Genomic DNA, 14,969 nt, shown 5'->3' with positions numbered 1-14,969 from the left:
GAGCGCAGTGGCATGAATGAATCCCGGCCGCTCAGCGAGCGGGAATGACGCATGCCATGATGCTGCGTCGCACTTGGGTGACGAGAGGCCGCACGGGCGTGTGCCCTTTGGTTGGTTGGTCGGTCTGTGGAAAGGAAGCGAGGAGGAGGAGGGAGGGAGAGAGGGGGAAGTCTCGGGCGGGCTAGACGGTGACGAGGAGGAGAAGAGAAGAGAAGCGCGGCGCGCGGGGAAGCCGGGCGTTCCGTGTGAGGGGCGCGAGGCGGGCTCCCTTCGTCACAGAGAGAAAGAGAGACAGAGAGAGTGACAGCACAGAACGCGCGTGAGGGCGAGAGCCAGAGGCGGGAGCAACGTGAGGGGAGAGCGCGCGCGGGCGCGCGCTTGAGGGGAGGCCGGGTCGGGCCAGGCCTCAGGTTGCGCCGCGCGCTCGAGGGGGAGGGAGGGGGGAGGGGGAAGGGAGCAAAGCGAGGCCCCGAAATGGAGGCCGGAGAGAGCAGCGGCGGAGCAGCAGCAGGAGGCGGCGGAGGAGCAGCAGGAGCAGGAGGCGGTGGCGGGAAGATACGGACGCGGCGGTACCACCACGCAGCGCCCTCCTCCAAGCCTTACCCCAGGAACAAGCAGGTGAGGCAAGGAGAGGCCCAAAAGCATGGAGACCTGAGGGGAAGAAGGGAGGGAGGCGGGAAGGAAAGAAAGAAAGAGGCAGGCCCGAGGGAGCCTCCGCCAAGGAGCTTCGCAGAGGGCCTCAGGAGCAGCCAGGCCATGGAGGAGGAGGAGGAAGAGGAACAAGGTCCCGCGCCTCCTCTTCCGCCTCTTCACATGAGGGACCAGGGCCTTCCAATACAAGGATATTATCACAATCCAAACCAATAGGCCTTTATTGGCATATATAACAAGACAGTATAAAATAAAATCTATAGAAATAAAAATGTAATGTGAGATCAACATAACTCAAAAACCACTGAACGAATTGACACGAAATTTGGACACAATACACCTATCAGTCCAACGAGTGTCCATCACCATAAACACACACACGCGTGCATGCACACACACACAACCCCAGCGGAACAGGCTTAAAAACCCCAGAAATACACCATATATAGCTATACACTCATATACATATGCACATGCACACATTCATACACACAGACCCGTAGCCAGGATTTTGATTGGGGGGGGGGAGGCTGGGTTTGGTTTGGGGGGGGCTGAGTCTGAGTGAAAGAGGGTCTACCCTAGCAAACCTTTTGTATCATTACCCCAATACCCCCATGCATATGGGATATATTGAGCATGGTGATCAGATCATGATATAAATAAACATAACAATTTAAATAGTGTACCAGTAAGGCCTTCTTGCGGACCACCATGAGAATTTCGGGGGGGGGGGTTGAAGCCCCTCAAGCCCCCCCCCCCCCGGCTACATGCCTGCATCCACACACACACACACACATATATATATATATATATATGCACAAACACACACAAATATACACACATATACATACACATATATACATATACACATGCACATATACATGCACACATACATATACACATACATGTCTACATACATATATACACACAAATATGCATATAGACAAGCACACACACATACACAATATGCATATACACATATAAACACAGAAATACACAAATATATACATGCATATATACACACAAATATATATACACAAATATATACACATGCATACATATATATACACACACCACATATATACAGACTGGGCCACAGCAACGTGTGGCAGGGGACAGCTAGTACAGTATAAATGATAAAAGAAAGAAAACTTCACATTTCCAACATGTTCAGTTTACAGACTTCATCCAGACTTGTTTCCTTTTAATGTTTGATGTTTTGCTTTACATTTGTTATAATAGGCTGTGTTTTTAATTTAATTTTAGTTGTTAAGTTATCATTCGTGTTTATATGTTGGGCTGTTTAAATTTTGTTAGTATGGATGTATTGCTGTTGTATTCGGGCATTGAATGTTTGCCTTTTATGCTTGGAATCCGCCCTGAGCCCTTCGGGGAGATAGAGAGGAATATAAATAAAGTCATTATTATTATTTGAAACACAACAAGATGAGTCCACAACAGACAAGATGACTCTGCTGGCTGTTGTATTCAATCACACGTAGGACACTTCCCAAGTGTCTAGGACTGTATGATGTATAAATAAAGTATTATTATTATTATCATCCAGGAACCTTTCCTCTAAAAGGCAACAGTTAAAATCTTGGCAGTTTAAACACGTAATTATTTTTGTCAGGGTCATTATGTTTTTTTCAAAAAATCTATAACTTGTAGTAGAAAGCTAGATCTTAGTTCCTGGTAAAGTGCAGAAGAATGTGCAGGATGGAATCCAGCTGTTCCTGTGCTACAGGAGCAAAGCCTCGTTGCAATATATCAATAATAATTTATTATTTTGACTAAATAATAATAAATAATGATGGGTGATACCGCACCATCAAATTGCACTATAAGGTTAATAATAATATGGCATTGAATGTTTGCCATCTTTTGTTGGAAACAGCGCTGAGTCCCCCACGGGGCAGGTTATAAATAAAGTTTTATTATTAATATTATAAATAATCATAGTTCAATGTGTTGTTGAAGGCTTTCATGGACGGAATCATTGGGTTGCTGTGAGTTTTCTGGGCTGTATGGACATGTTACAGAAGCATTCTCTCCTAGTGTTTCGCTCACATTTATGGCAGGCATCCTCAGAGGTTGTGAGGTCTGATGGAAACTAGGCAAGTAAGGTTTGTGTATCAGTGGAATGGCCAGGGTGGGAGAATGAACTCTTGTCTTTTTGAGGTAAGTGTGAATGTTGCATTTGATCACCTTGATTAGCATTGAATGGCCTGCAGCTTCAAAGCCTAGCTGCTTCCTGCTTGGGGGAATCCTTTGTTGGGAGGTATTAGCTGGCCCTGATTGTTTTGTGCCAGGAATACCCAGTGTTTTGAGTGTTGCGCTTTATTTATGATTTTAGAGTTTTCTAATACGGGCAGCCAGATTTTGTTCATTTTCATGCTTTCCTCCTTTCTGTTGAAATTGTCCATATGCTTGCGGATTTCAATGACTTCTCTGTGTAGTCTGACACAGGGTCTGACAACTGACCTCACAATCTCTGAGGATTCCTGCCATAGATGTGAGTGAAACAGGAGAGAATGCCTCTGAACATGGCTATGCAGCCCGGAAAACTCACAGAAACCCATTATTATTGTTACTCTACACCTGGACTCAAGCAGGCATTGAATGTTTGCCTTTGTGTAGTGCCATCAATTAGCATTCTAAAGTTAACAATAATCTAGTTTATTGATGTAGCAGAGGCATGGACAAACTTCGGCCCTCTAGGTGTTTTGGACTTCAACTCCCACAATTCCTAGCAACCTCAGGCCTCTTAATTTCCCCCTTCAACAACTTAAGCGGCTGAGAGGGAAAGGGCCTTAGGCTGTTAGGAATTGTGGGAATTGAAGTCCAGAACACCTGGAGGGCCGAAGTTTGCCTATGTCTGATCTAGCACCATCAAATTGCATTGGAAAGTTAACCATAGTAATAAGAATAATAGAGGTTATTCATATGGCACCATCAAAATGCATTGTACTGTTGATCATAGTAATAATAGATCTGAATAGAGCACAGGGTCAACATGCGGCTATGAAGTGACTGGAATTTGGAAAGGCTTCCGGATTAAGATTTTGGGTCTACGTGCAATGTTTAACAGTGTATGTACTGTATTTATATGATGTTGTTTTTATGGCTTTTTATGATTTTAATGTATATTGTAATTTGTATTTGTATGTTTTAATGTGGCACAAATCTATGCCCAGCCTCCCTAGTCTGATCATGCCCTTGTCCTGGTTACTGATTGTTGAGTTTGATATACTTTTAATGATGTTTTTATATCTTCCTGTATTTTTAATTGTTTTAATTAGATTGTCATTTGCCATTATGTTTTTAATTGTTTTTTTTTTGTAAGCTACCCTGAATCCCTTTGGGAAAATGGTGGTGGTGTATAAAAATAAAGTTATTATAAAAGTTATTATTGAATTTTGTCAATGTGTAAGCCAGTCTGAGTCTCCTTCAGGGTTGCGCTAGAGCAGGGTAAACACGCAGGAAATCAATAATAAATAATACATAGATATTGCACAGGCATGGGCAAATTTTGGCCCTCCAGGTGTTTTGGACTCCAACCTCCACAATTTGGACTCCAGCTCCCACAAACTCCCTACTGGCTTTTAGGAATTGTGGGAGTCGAAGTCCAAACAGCTAGAGGGCCGACATTTGCCCATGCCTGATACAGCATCATCAAATTGCTTTTTAAGGTTAATCACAGTAATAGAGAGTATTCATATGGCGCCATCAAATTGCATTGTAAGTTTAACAATACTACAATAATAGTAGTAATAACTTTGAATTTGTTTTAATGGTTTGTAACTGAATTTTTAAACGCTGTTTATATTTAAGCCTGTTTTAATGTTTGTATATTTTAAATGGTTATGCTGTTTCTTTTTTGTTAAACCGTTTAGTCCCCTTCAGGGGATATAAAGTGGGGTATAAATAAATATAATAATAATAGTAATAGAGTTTATTCATATGGTGCCATTACATTGCATTGTACGGTTAGCAGTAATAATAATGAAGTTTATTGATATATCAGCATCAAATTTCATTTTAAAGTTAATAATATAATAGTGTATGGCTATAGCGCCATCAAATTGCATTTTAAGCTTAATAATAATTATATAATGGTTTATGGGTATAGCATCAAATTGCATTTTAAGCTTAATAATAATAGTTTATATAGCACCATCAGATTGCATTGTAAGGGTACTAATAGCAGTAATATAATAGTTTATTGATATAGCGCCATCAAATTGCATTATAAAGTTAATAATACTGGGTGTCCGAAAAGTCACCATACATAGGGAAAATGGGAAATGGTAGCTAACTGTATCTTGATTTGCAAATTGTACATTACAACTAAAATTGATAAAATATTTTATAGGGGCTTATTAATATTTCCTATGTATGGAGACTTTTGTGATGCCCTATAACATAATAATAGTTTAATAATACAGCACTATCAAATTGCATAATAATAATAATAATAATAATAATAATAATAATACAAAGATAATTATGTATTTTTATAGCACCATCAGATGGCGTTGTGGTTTTATATATTTTTATGGATTTAATCTGAATCGTTTTTAATACTAATAATGTTTAATATTGCTTTGATATTTGCATATTTGTATATTTTAATTGTATTGTAATGCTTTTAATGTTAGCCGCTTGGAGAGACCAACTGGGATATAAATAAACATAATAATAATCCCCCATTTTAGCCCCACCTCCCTTGACAATCATGGGGATTTCTACATTCCCTCTCAGGGTAGGTTATGAAAAAGGAAAAGGAAAATGTGTTCCTAGAACCAGGTTTTTCCTTTTGTGTGGGTTCTTCAGGAGGTATTATTATTATTATAACCATTTGTTTCTTTTCATTTTGCACCTATCCCAGGAATTTTAGCTGCAAGGGAGGACTGAGATTTACTTTGAGACCAATCTCCTTCCAAGTCTTTGTTGGTAGATTTTTTTGGGTAAAGATGTAACTACCATAGGAGATGGGAGAAGCAAACTTTGGACTGTGATGACTAAACGAAGGCCTGCTCTTTGCTTTTGGAAGAGTCCCTGTTTGATTGGTTTAAAAAAAAAATCCAGGTTTTAAAAATAACAAGTTCACTTTAGGATTTTATGAGCTGTAGGTAATATTTAAGATTATGAAGTTTCAACCCCTTAATTAAAAATAAATACCGTACTTTAAACTTGCACTATGTAGTCTTGTTAAAGTTTGACGTGTGTGTATATGTGAAAGTCAGAGAGAGGATAAATAAAGGGTTTATTTTTTATTTTATGGCTAAACTATACATCTCATTTTTATTAATTACTATCTATATAAGAACTAAGGATATGTAGTCAGGAACCAATCAGATAGTGTGGGAGATAGTGGTTGAAGCATTTGGAAATACAAATATATTAGATGGAATTAGCAAACCTTGTGTTTGTGAGAGTTTAAAATATGGTAGATATGTATAATTTAAGGATACTGTATATTTAATCCTCAGGACTTGTGCTTCTCCTTTTATTTGTGTCAGGAGTGACTTGAGAAACTGCAAGCTGCTTCTGGTGTTAGAGAATTGGCCATCTGCAAGGGCATTACCCAGGGGATGCTCAGATGTTTTGCCATCCTGTGGAAGGCTTCTCTCATGTCCCCATATGAGAAACTGGAGCTGACAGACGGGAGCTCACCCCGCTCCATGGATTTGAACTGCTGACTTTCGGTCAGCAGGTGCTTCTCCTTAAGTCGGTATATGAAATTACTGACATCAAAAAGTTTTAAGCAAACTGATATGGTCAAGAGTGTTTGTTTTCGTTTGGTATATATGTTCCAAAAATATGAAGTGATATTAAATCTTTCATTTTGAAAAGTGGCTTCCTATGATTGAGATGTTGATGCAGAAGAGAATTCGTGAAAGTTGAAGTTTGTTGTACAGTAAGAGTGTTGGGAACTGAACATTAAAGTTAAAGGCACCCTTGTAAATATTTCTGCTATATCACCCTAGCATCTTTACTTTAGTATAAATCGTCAGGATCTAATTTCATCACATATGAGAGACACATGCTGTCACATTATTTGTCTATAGTTCAAGGCAATTTATGAGCATGATTTCTATCATTGCTTCTCACTTTTTTCTCAGTACAATGCTTAAATTGCATGTAAATGCAAGTATTGATCTATTTTAGAGTTACATTCATCTTAAGAATGTCTATATTTATTTATTTATTTGAACTTCTGGAGACTATTTTGATTTTTGAATACTATTTCTTGATTCTACTACGTTATGGATTAATACGGCAGACTTGCTTTGTCATGCAAACAACATTCTATTTCGATCTAATATTTGTGTAGCTGTGATTTAAACCTGGTTAGTTAGATTTGTTATTTATCAGTTGAATAATCTTGAAAGTCAAAATTCTAATAAAGCCTATTTTAAGCTTGAATTTAGCATATCTAGTTTTGTCAGCAATTTTATGAACAGATTATCTGTATGAGATAAATTTAATCAATGTCATCCTTATGTAGAAAGAAAAGAATGCAGAATATTCTCAATAACCCTCGCTATTTTTTCCTCTTGGTAAACTCCAAAAACACTTGTATTTCTCATGGTAAACTCCATACCGTTTGAATGAATTGACACCTTCTGGGGATTTTCTTAATTTTTCAGTGTTTTAAGTTTGATAAATATTGCTTTGTGCAAGTAGATCTGTGTTGGAAATCACCAGAAGAGCATTATAATGAGGAAGTGTATGATGACGTGTTAAATTTTCTGGAATATCTTTAAAATCCCCTTTAAGTCTGCTCTGCCCACAACCTTTGCAGATATGCATGCTTATGGCCTTGGCAGAAGCAGAGTAATGACTACTAGACTTCTGCCAGAGACCATCCTAGATGATAAAGGGATTAAAAACCATTCTTACCTATGCATTATAGAATATTTAGACTGTTAATTAAGTTCACCTGGACTGCACAGGACTGAGGAATCTCTGCTGTTGGCAACTAGTCCTCCCAACAGCAAAATGGGGAGGCAGACCTGCTTTGTAAGATATATAGCTTTGACACTTAAAATACATTAGCCTGTTGAAGCAGTAGAGCTATAAAACCTCTTCCACAGATGTGGTCATGGCTTTAAATCTCAAAAAACTCTTTGCCTTTAACAAAATAATTTGGCAAAACCAAGATTTTATTCTAATTTTCTTCTAATATTATTAAAGAATGTTTTTATGTTTGCCAGGAAAAGATGATTGAAGAATAATGATCAGTCAAATCTAAGTTGCTGCTTTTTTATTTATTTATATAATGTAATAACTCTGTAGGCTAATGTTTAGTATAGTAGGCATGATTTAGTAGGCTAATGTTTAGTATAGTTGAAAATAAGAATTAAATTTTGGAGCATTAAACATAATGTCCAATAGCGGAATCCTTTAAACAACATTATACAGTAGTAGCATCAAATAAACTATCGATTTGAAATACAGCATGCTTAAAGTAACTAAATACAAATTGAGATAAATGCATCTGGTGTTCTGGTTTTAAAGATCAAAAATCCATTAATTAGTATACAACTTGAGCATTACTAAACTGTGGAGGACACATGATTGGACAACAGATGCTTATTATGTGTCAAGTGTGGCATTGCCCTGATGTAAAAATTGAGTGTTCATTATCAGCAATTCCTGGGACTCAAAAAGTATTTATCCACCCCCCCCCCCCCAGATTTTGGATTATAGGTATATAATGAGATATCATGAAGATGGGACCCAAGTGTTAACATGAAATGCATTTATGTACATTGTTATACACAGAGCATGGAAGTCATTTCATACAATATTTTAAAAAATGTATGTAAACAGTTTGTGTAAATGGAACCACCGGAAAACAAAAATGCAGTTTCCTAGCCACCCATGTAGACAGTATTGGATTATAAAGTATAGTATTTTTAGAATTCTGGATAAGTGATGCTCAACACGTTTTTTAAAAAAGGAATCTTGTTAGTCTCTTGAAACATAAAAAGGAAGAAATGAGAGGGAGAAGAGAATGTGGCAGCACTGGTTTTTATCAGTTTTGACAGATATGCCAATTGTAACTTTTGTTGGACAGGGGTATTAGAGCTATATGATCCATACAGTGGTAACCTCAAGGCTAGACTGTTGCAATAACTGCTGTGCGATTCTGCTTGTAATGCTGATTCAGAAACTTGTAGCTGGAGCAGCCTACTGCTAGCATATAGCATATCTGTTGAAAAAAATCCACTGGTTGCATATATGCCAGGTTTAAAGTTTTGTTGTTCATTTGTAAAGTCCATAACCATTTGTTACCTGATTACTTGAGAAACCACTTTCTCCTTTATTCAGTCTTTGATGTCTTCTGGAGAGGCACTCCTGACAGTGCCATGTGTTCCCTGACATTGCCTGTGCAGAGTTTGGAGCAGGACATTTAGTGTAATTGTGATTCCTGGCTGCATCAGTATAGTATATAGTGTCAGGATTGAGGGAAGTCATAGTCCCACTCCATTCTGCTTTGGTCAAACTTCATCTGCACCACAGCTCAACAAGCTAGAAAGTGTTGAAAAAAGGGTGACCAAAATGATCAAAGTTTTGGAAACCAAGTCCTGTGAGGGATGGCTTAGACAGCTGAGTATGTTTAGTTTGGAGAAAAGGAGGCTGGGAGGGGACGTGATAGCCATGTTTAAATATTTGGAAGGATGTCGCATTGAAGAGGGGGCAATCTTGCTTTCTGCTGCTCTGGAGCAAATGCAGGAAAAAAGATTCCATCTGAACATTGGGAAGAGCTTCCTGACAGTAAGAGCTGCTTGGCAGTGGGATATCCTGCCTTGCAGCATTGTGGAGTCACTTTCTCTTGAGGTTTCTAAGCAGATGCTGGATGGTGTCTGTTGGGGTTGCTTTGATTCTGTGTTCCTGCATGGCAGGAGGGTGTACTGAATGGCCCCTGTGGTCTCTGCTGACTATGAGTCTATGATTCTACTTATGAGGGTTGCTTGTCCCTTAGAATTCAATGTGATTCAACTGTTCTTAATTTTAGACACACATTAAAACCCAACTTAATGTCTATATTACTGATCACACGAAGATTGTATATTAATTTGTTTTTGTGTACATTTTATTGATATCCTCTTAACAGTATAGATATAATTCCAAATATATGAATAAAGCACAAAGCAATACCTCACGCAGTATTCATCTAAAAGCGGATTTGATCCCAAAAAGCCACGAGGAGAGGCTGGTAAGAACTAAAATGATTATTATCATAGTAGTAGGCTGAGGCCTACAACAGCATTCCAGCCCAGGGCTAGTTGGCTGTCAGCCTGCTGTTTTTATTGTGCTTTGTTTAGAATAGAGGTGGACAACGGTTGCATGTCTGTATGGTCGATTTTCTGCACCTGGGATCCTCAGATGTTGCATGGTAGTACAGATGCATTTCCAGGATCTTTCAGAACAACAAATTCACCCTTTTTCTGTTGATCAGGAAAGATATGGTCTGGGAATCTGGAAGCATCAGAGAGAATAAAAACAGTATTGAGGTCAGCATTCTACCCTGTTCAGAAACAATATTTGCAAAATATTGCGTGACACTGTCAGATTTATTACAGCAATAACTTTCATGAAGACACAACTTGTTTCCTTCAATGCATGGAGAGATTATTTGGCTTTTCAGTGATGAGAAAGTGAATAAAAATGCAGAACTGTCGGCAGTAATAACGATGCTTGCACAGTTACCCTGGGATTAAATACTATGATACAAATCTGCTACTTGATACAGACTTCTGTTGATAATGCTGGAACTTCCGAATAAAGTGGTTTCTCTCCCTCACATGGTAAATAAGGAGGATTCTGGTTTTCAAAGGATAAATATATGCCCTGTAGCAACTGAAGCCTCAGAGAATACACTGAGGACTTATTAAACATCATACGGGTTTTTATTGCTCCCTTTTCTTGTCAGAAAGTATTTTTCACTTTTGGTAGCATTCTTATGTTTCACATGAATACTTTCCTTTTTTCCAAAACTAAGCTACCTGCTAATAACTATTTTGTTCAGAAGTGATCATGCTACCCTTCATATGTTTTGAATTTGTTTGTTTTTTTAAAAACTTATGTCAGTTCTTGCTGGCACAGATAATTAAAGCTGCAGTTGAACAGCTGGAAAACTACATTTCAATTCCAGGTTTATGTAGTTAACAGCTTTTCAAAGAGCACAGTCCTGTTGAACATCATTAAACATATTTGAACTTATTTTGTGTAGATTAGAGTCAGAATGTGTTTTTGTGAATAGATTTAACAAATAACCTACTTTCTCAGTTTGAAAAAGTTCCTTATTGTTGCTTTCCTCCTCCTTAAAGAGGCTTAAGTACAGCACTGCGTGGATTATAATATTCTGTCACGTGTTCATCTGTTGCCAGCAAAGTATACTGAATTGTCATCCAGAATTTCCTGTATGACACATATGCACATTATTAAGTGTATCACTGAGCAAATACAGATTGTAATCTACCTATCTAGATCAGCAATGAAGAATGTGCAGCCTGTGGGCAATGGCGTTTAGTCCGTCCCCCCCAAATTTACAAAAAGAGTCCCACTCGCATGCAAAAAACATGTCTGAAAAAGTTTAGTCCCAACTCTTGGGGCCTTGAGGAGCAGCAGATCACTTTAAAAAACAACATCCCAAACCAGTAGAAGGACTAATAAGTTGTGTTTTAGTGTACCACATGGATATAGGACAACATTTACACCTTATTGCAGTTGCCTAAAGCTGACATGTTATATGTTGAGTAATACGTGTGAATAACTACATGTTTAGAAATCAAGTCATTTTGCACAGATGGTAGCTGTGTTGAGTATTACAGTCTAAATCCAAATTTGTCCCCTATATATCAGACCAGATTGAATCTACAGTGAATTGTAAATCAAGACTTAGAGAAAACTCACTGATTCAACGAGTCCTGGCTCTGATTAGGATCGGTAACTGGATTTAGGCCAACTTGTGAATATGATCAGTTCTCTGTTGTTCTCCAAGAGTTTCATATTTTCAAAATTTGTGTGCCTAGCTATAGAGACAGTAAATGACACTTGTGGGCTTCAGAGCAAGCATATTATTTTAGGAGTTTTTCTGATGTAAATAGGAAGCTTAAAAAAACCAGACAAACAAATCTTAGTTGTAGTAGGGATTAGATCAAAAGTTCTGTCTAAATTGGACCTTGTGAATAATTAATAAATACACTACATTTCAATGTGACTAGTGTAATATTTTTAAATTAACTTTCCAGTTAATTAACTTTCCAGTCTGAGATTTTAACACATACCGATAAGTCAAATGTGCCTAGTGCTGTCAGTCCTGTCAACCAAAGTGAGTGAGAGATAATACAGCTCCCCCTCCCCACAAAGATGTTGTGCCAAGCTTGTGCCTTGAGGGCTATGTTCTGCATTGGGTGGCGGGGCGGGGGTATGCTTTCCCCACAGGTGGCCTAAATTTAGTATTTTGGGATCATTTGAATTTCTATGGCTTTATATCACAATTTTGAGGTCCATGTTCTGAACTTTTTTCAGTAGTAAGGTATAACAGTTTAATAATGTTCAGATTGTTAACTGACAGTTTGGAGGTGTCGCTTTAATTTATGAAATAAAATGTTTTGTTCAGGGTTAGTATGTTGTTAAAATATTTCTCATGTTGAGTGTAAGAGAGTGTGTCTGCAAATTGCTTCCATGACAGAATATTATGTACTAAGATGAGTGTTAATACTCCTGAAAGGAACACAGATATGACCTAAAATTAGAGGGACTGAAAAATTTCAATCCTAAGCATGGCAATTAACCTGAAAATGGTTTTTAAATTAATGTATGTAAGAAATTCAAAGGTGTAATTTGTTGTGTGCCTTGAAGTTATTTTTGATGTATGGTGACTTTATCTTGAACCTATTGGTGTTTTTGTGTGTGTGTGTGGAGAAGGGGGTTTGGTGAAATTTATTCACAGGGGTTTTGCCCCTGCCTTGCTCTGAGGCTGAGAGAGTATGATTTACCTAAGGTCAGCCAATGGGTTTCTAAGTCTGAGAGGGGATTCAAATTCTGGATTCCCAATGTTCTGGGTTGAAACTGAGACCTCTATACTGTGCTGGCTCTGAAGCACTTATCACTTTGGACACTGAAAATTTAATTTATTTATTTTTTTACTTATAAGAAGTCATTTTACACAATAGATTTGAATAAACTTATGAGAAGTCCTTTTTTGCAATAGATTTAAATAAACTTGCGTACTGTACTGTACATTTGAGTACTTTTTGCTCATCTATGCAATATTGGTTTGTTTAAAGAAAATACTGGCTTTGAGTTGGATATTGAATTATTTCTGCAGTTATATGCAATATAGCAAGCTGCTCATTGTATTCTCCAGTTATCTTTTTGTAATGGGCATATCATTTTATTTGCTGTGTGACTATCTGCACCAGTTTCCCCCTCCATCCCTGCCTACCATAACATCAGTATCTCTGGTCCTTAGGAGACAGAACTGAGTGACTATAAGCTTGCTGTCCTCCCATCTTTTTGGGGGGGGGGGGGGGTTGCTGCTCTTTTGAGTTTACTTGTTTAACATTTGATGTACCTATAATGTGTACGTTGGATGATTTATCAGTCAAATGGTTTATGATATTTGTCTACATTAGTTTAGGTTGAACTTTTGTGCTGTTGTGGAAATAATTGTTAGGTTCATAGAGGTGGGTATGGATATCAAATAACATCTCCCTTGTTGATCTCTTTAGCAACTGTTCTCTTTCTCTTTTTTAATGAACCTCGCAGATTTTTTTTAAAAAAAGAGAAGTAGTCTAATTCTCATGTTTAGCCATTAGAAGGGAAAATTCATCATGTCTCATGCAAGAAGTCTATCACTTTTCCTCCTTAGGATTATAAGATACCTCACTCACTTTTTATATCAACTTGATGTAACTTAATTTAGACAATAAAGAACACAATTGCAGGCTATTTAGTGTAATTCTGAAAATGTTAACTGAGTATTGGAAAGAAATGGAAAAGTATGGGAAGTGATTCTTTCAAAAGCAGCCTTTTTATTCTTGAATTAGAGTGATTTAAATCTGTTTTCCAAATGACAACATAAACCTTTCTGTATCACCTGATATTTTAATTAGGCATAACATGGGATATAGCAAAATTTGCCATCAATCCAGTATCAAGTTGTAATTAGTAAAGTCCAGAGTTTAATATTATGTCTGTGGGATTTTGCTTGTAATGCTTCAAGTATATAATCCATGATCGCATTTGCTCCATTACAGTGATATCCTTATGGCTAGGTGGTGCCAGGCATTTAAATCTAGGCCAGTTCTTGAATGCTTTGACCTGGAGAATAGATCCCCCCCCCCCCCCCAAGAACAATGAAGCTAATCATCTCTAGTACTGTTACTACTAAATTTTTACTGGAGGTTGAATGAAAATAATGTAATACTTTAGTTTTTTTCAAAATTTGGATCCAATTTCAAAGCGGTATATTTCACAATAGCATCATGTTTCAATTACACAAAATGTTACAAAGAGTTTAATGAGTTATCAAGCTTTACTAACCATTTTGAGTCAGAAAAAAAATCAAAAAAATAAGTCAGCAAATTGAAATTATCTCATTAGGCCTTATATTGCAGAGTCTTTCAGATGACTGAGGCCAGGGGCTGTTTGCTTGTTGGGAGAGGCGTCTAGCAGTAATATTTTGAAACTCTATGCCACAGCCTTTCAAACGATAAGAGTGTCATTCCTAAGTGGTTCATGGTTGCAGAGATATAGCCATTTCATATTATTATTATTATTATTATTATTAAACTTTATTTGTACCCCGCTAGCATCTCCCGAAGGACTCGATGCGGTTTACAAAGGCCAAGGCCTCAACACACAATATAACAATACAAAACCTAAGGCAAATTAAAAACAATTAGAGCAATATAAACAATAAGCAATCAACAATACATTAAGATACAATAGACCTGGGCCGGGCCAGAGTAATGGGTACAAGATTAAAAGTGCTGATGTGACAGGTGGTATATAAGGCTTATAGGGCAAGTGCAGAGTGCGATGTGCAGCAATCTTGGTTCTAATAAAGTGCTTATGGGACTTGGTATTGGAGATTTCCTAATCTGGGAAGGCACATCGGAACAGCCAGGTCTTCAAGTTCTTTCTGAAGACTGCCAATGTAGGGGCCTGTCTAAGATCTTTGGGGAGGGTGTTCCAGAGTCGGGGGGCCACCACAGAAAAGGCCCTGTCTCGTGTCCCCACCAAACGCGCTTGCGACGCAGGTGGGATCACGAGCAGGGCCTCTCCAGATG

The 14,969-nt window shown here is 37.9% G+C and overlaps 1 protein-coding gene across 2 annotated transcripts in view; it reads left to right on the top strand.

Moving 5' to 3' along the window:
• The first annotated feature begins 430 nt into the window (after window positions 1-430).
• NUP153 (nucleoporin 153) overlaps window positions 431-14,969 on the top strand; it is a 53,168-nt gene continuing 38,629 nt past the window's right edge. For both annotated transcript variants that reach the window (XM_060774848.2, XM_060774847.2), the window contains exon 1: window positions 431-618. In XM_060774848.2, the coding sequence (XP_060630831.2) occupies window positions 475-618 (144 nt within the window). In that variant the 5' untranslated portion in view covers window positions 431-474. The remainder of the gene's footprint in view (window positions 619-14,969) is intronic.

This window comes from Anolis sagrei, chromosome 4 (assembly GCF_037176765.1).
Source record: "Anolis sagrei isolate rAnoSag1 chromosome 4, rAnoSag1.mat, whole genome shotgun sequence".
Lineage (NCBI taxonomy): Eukaryota > Metazoa > Chordata > Lepidosauria > Squamata > Dactyloidae > Anolis > Anolis sagrei.
Note: the sequence above shows the minus strand (reverse complement) of the source record. Positions and strands in the feature narration are given on the sequence as shown.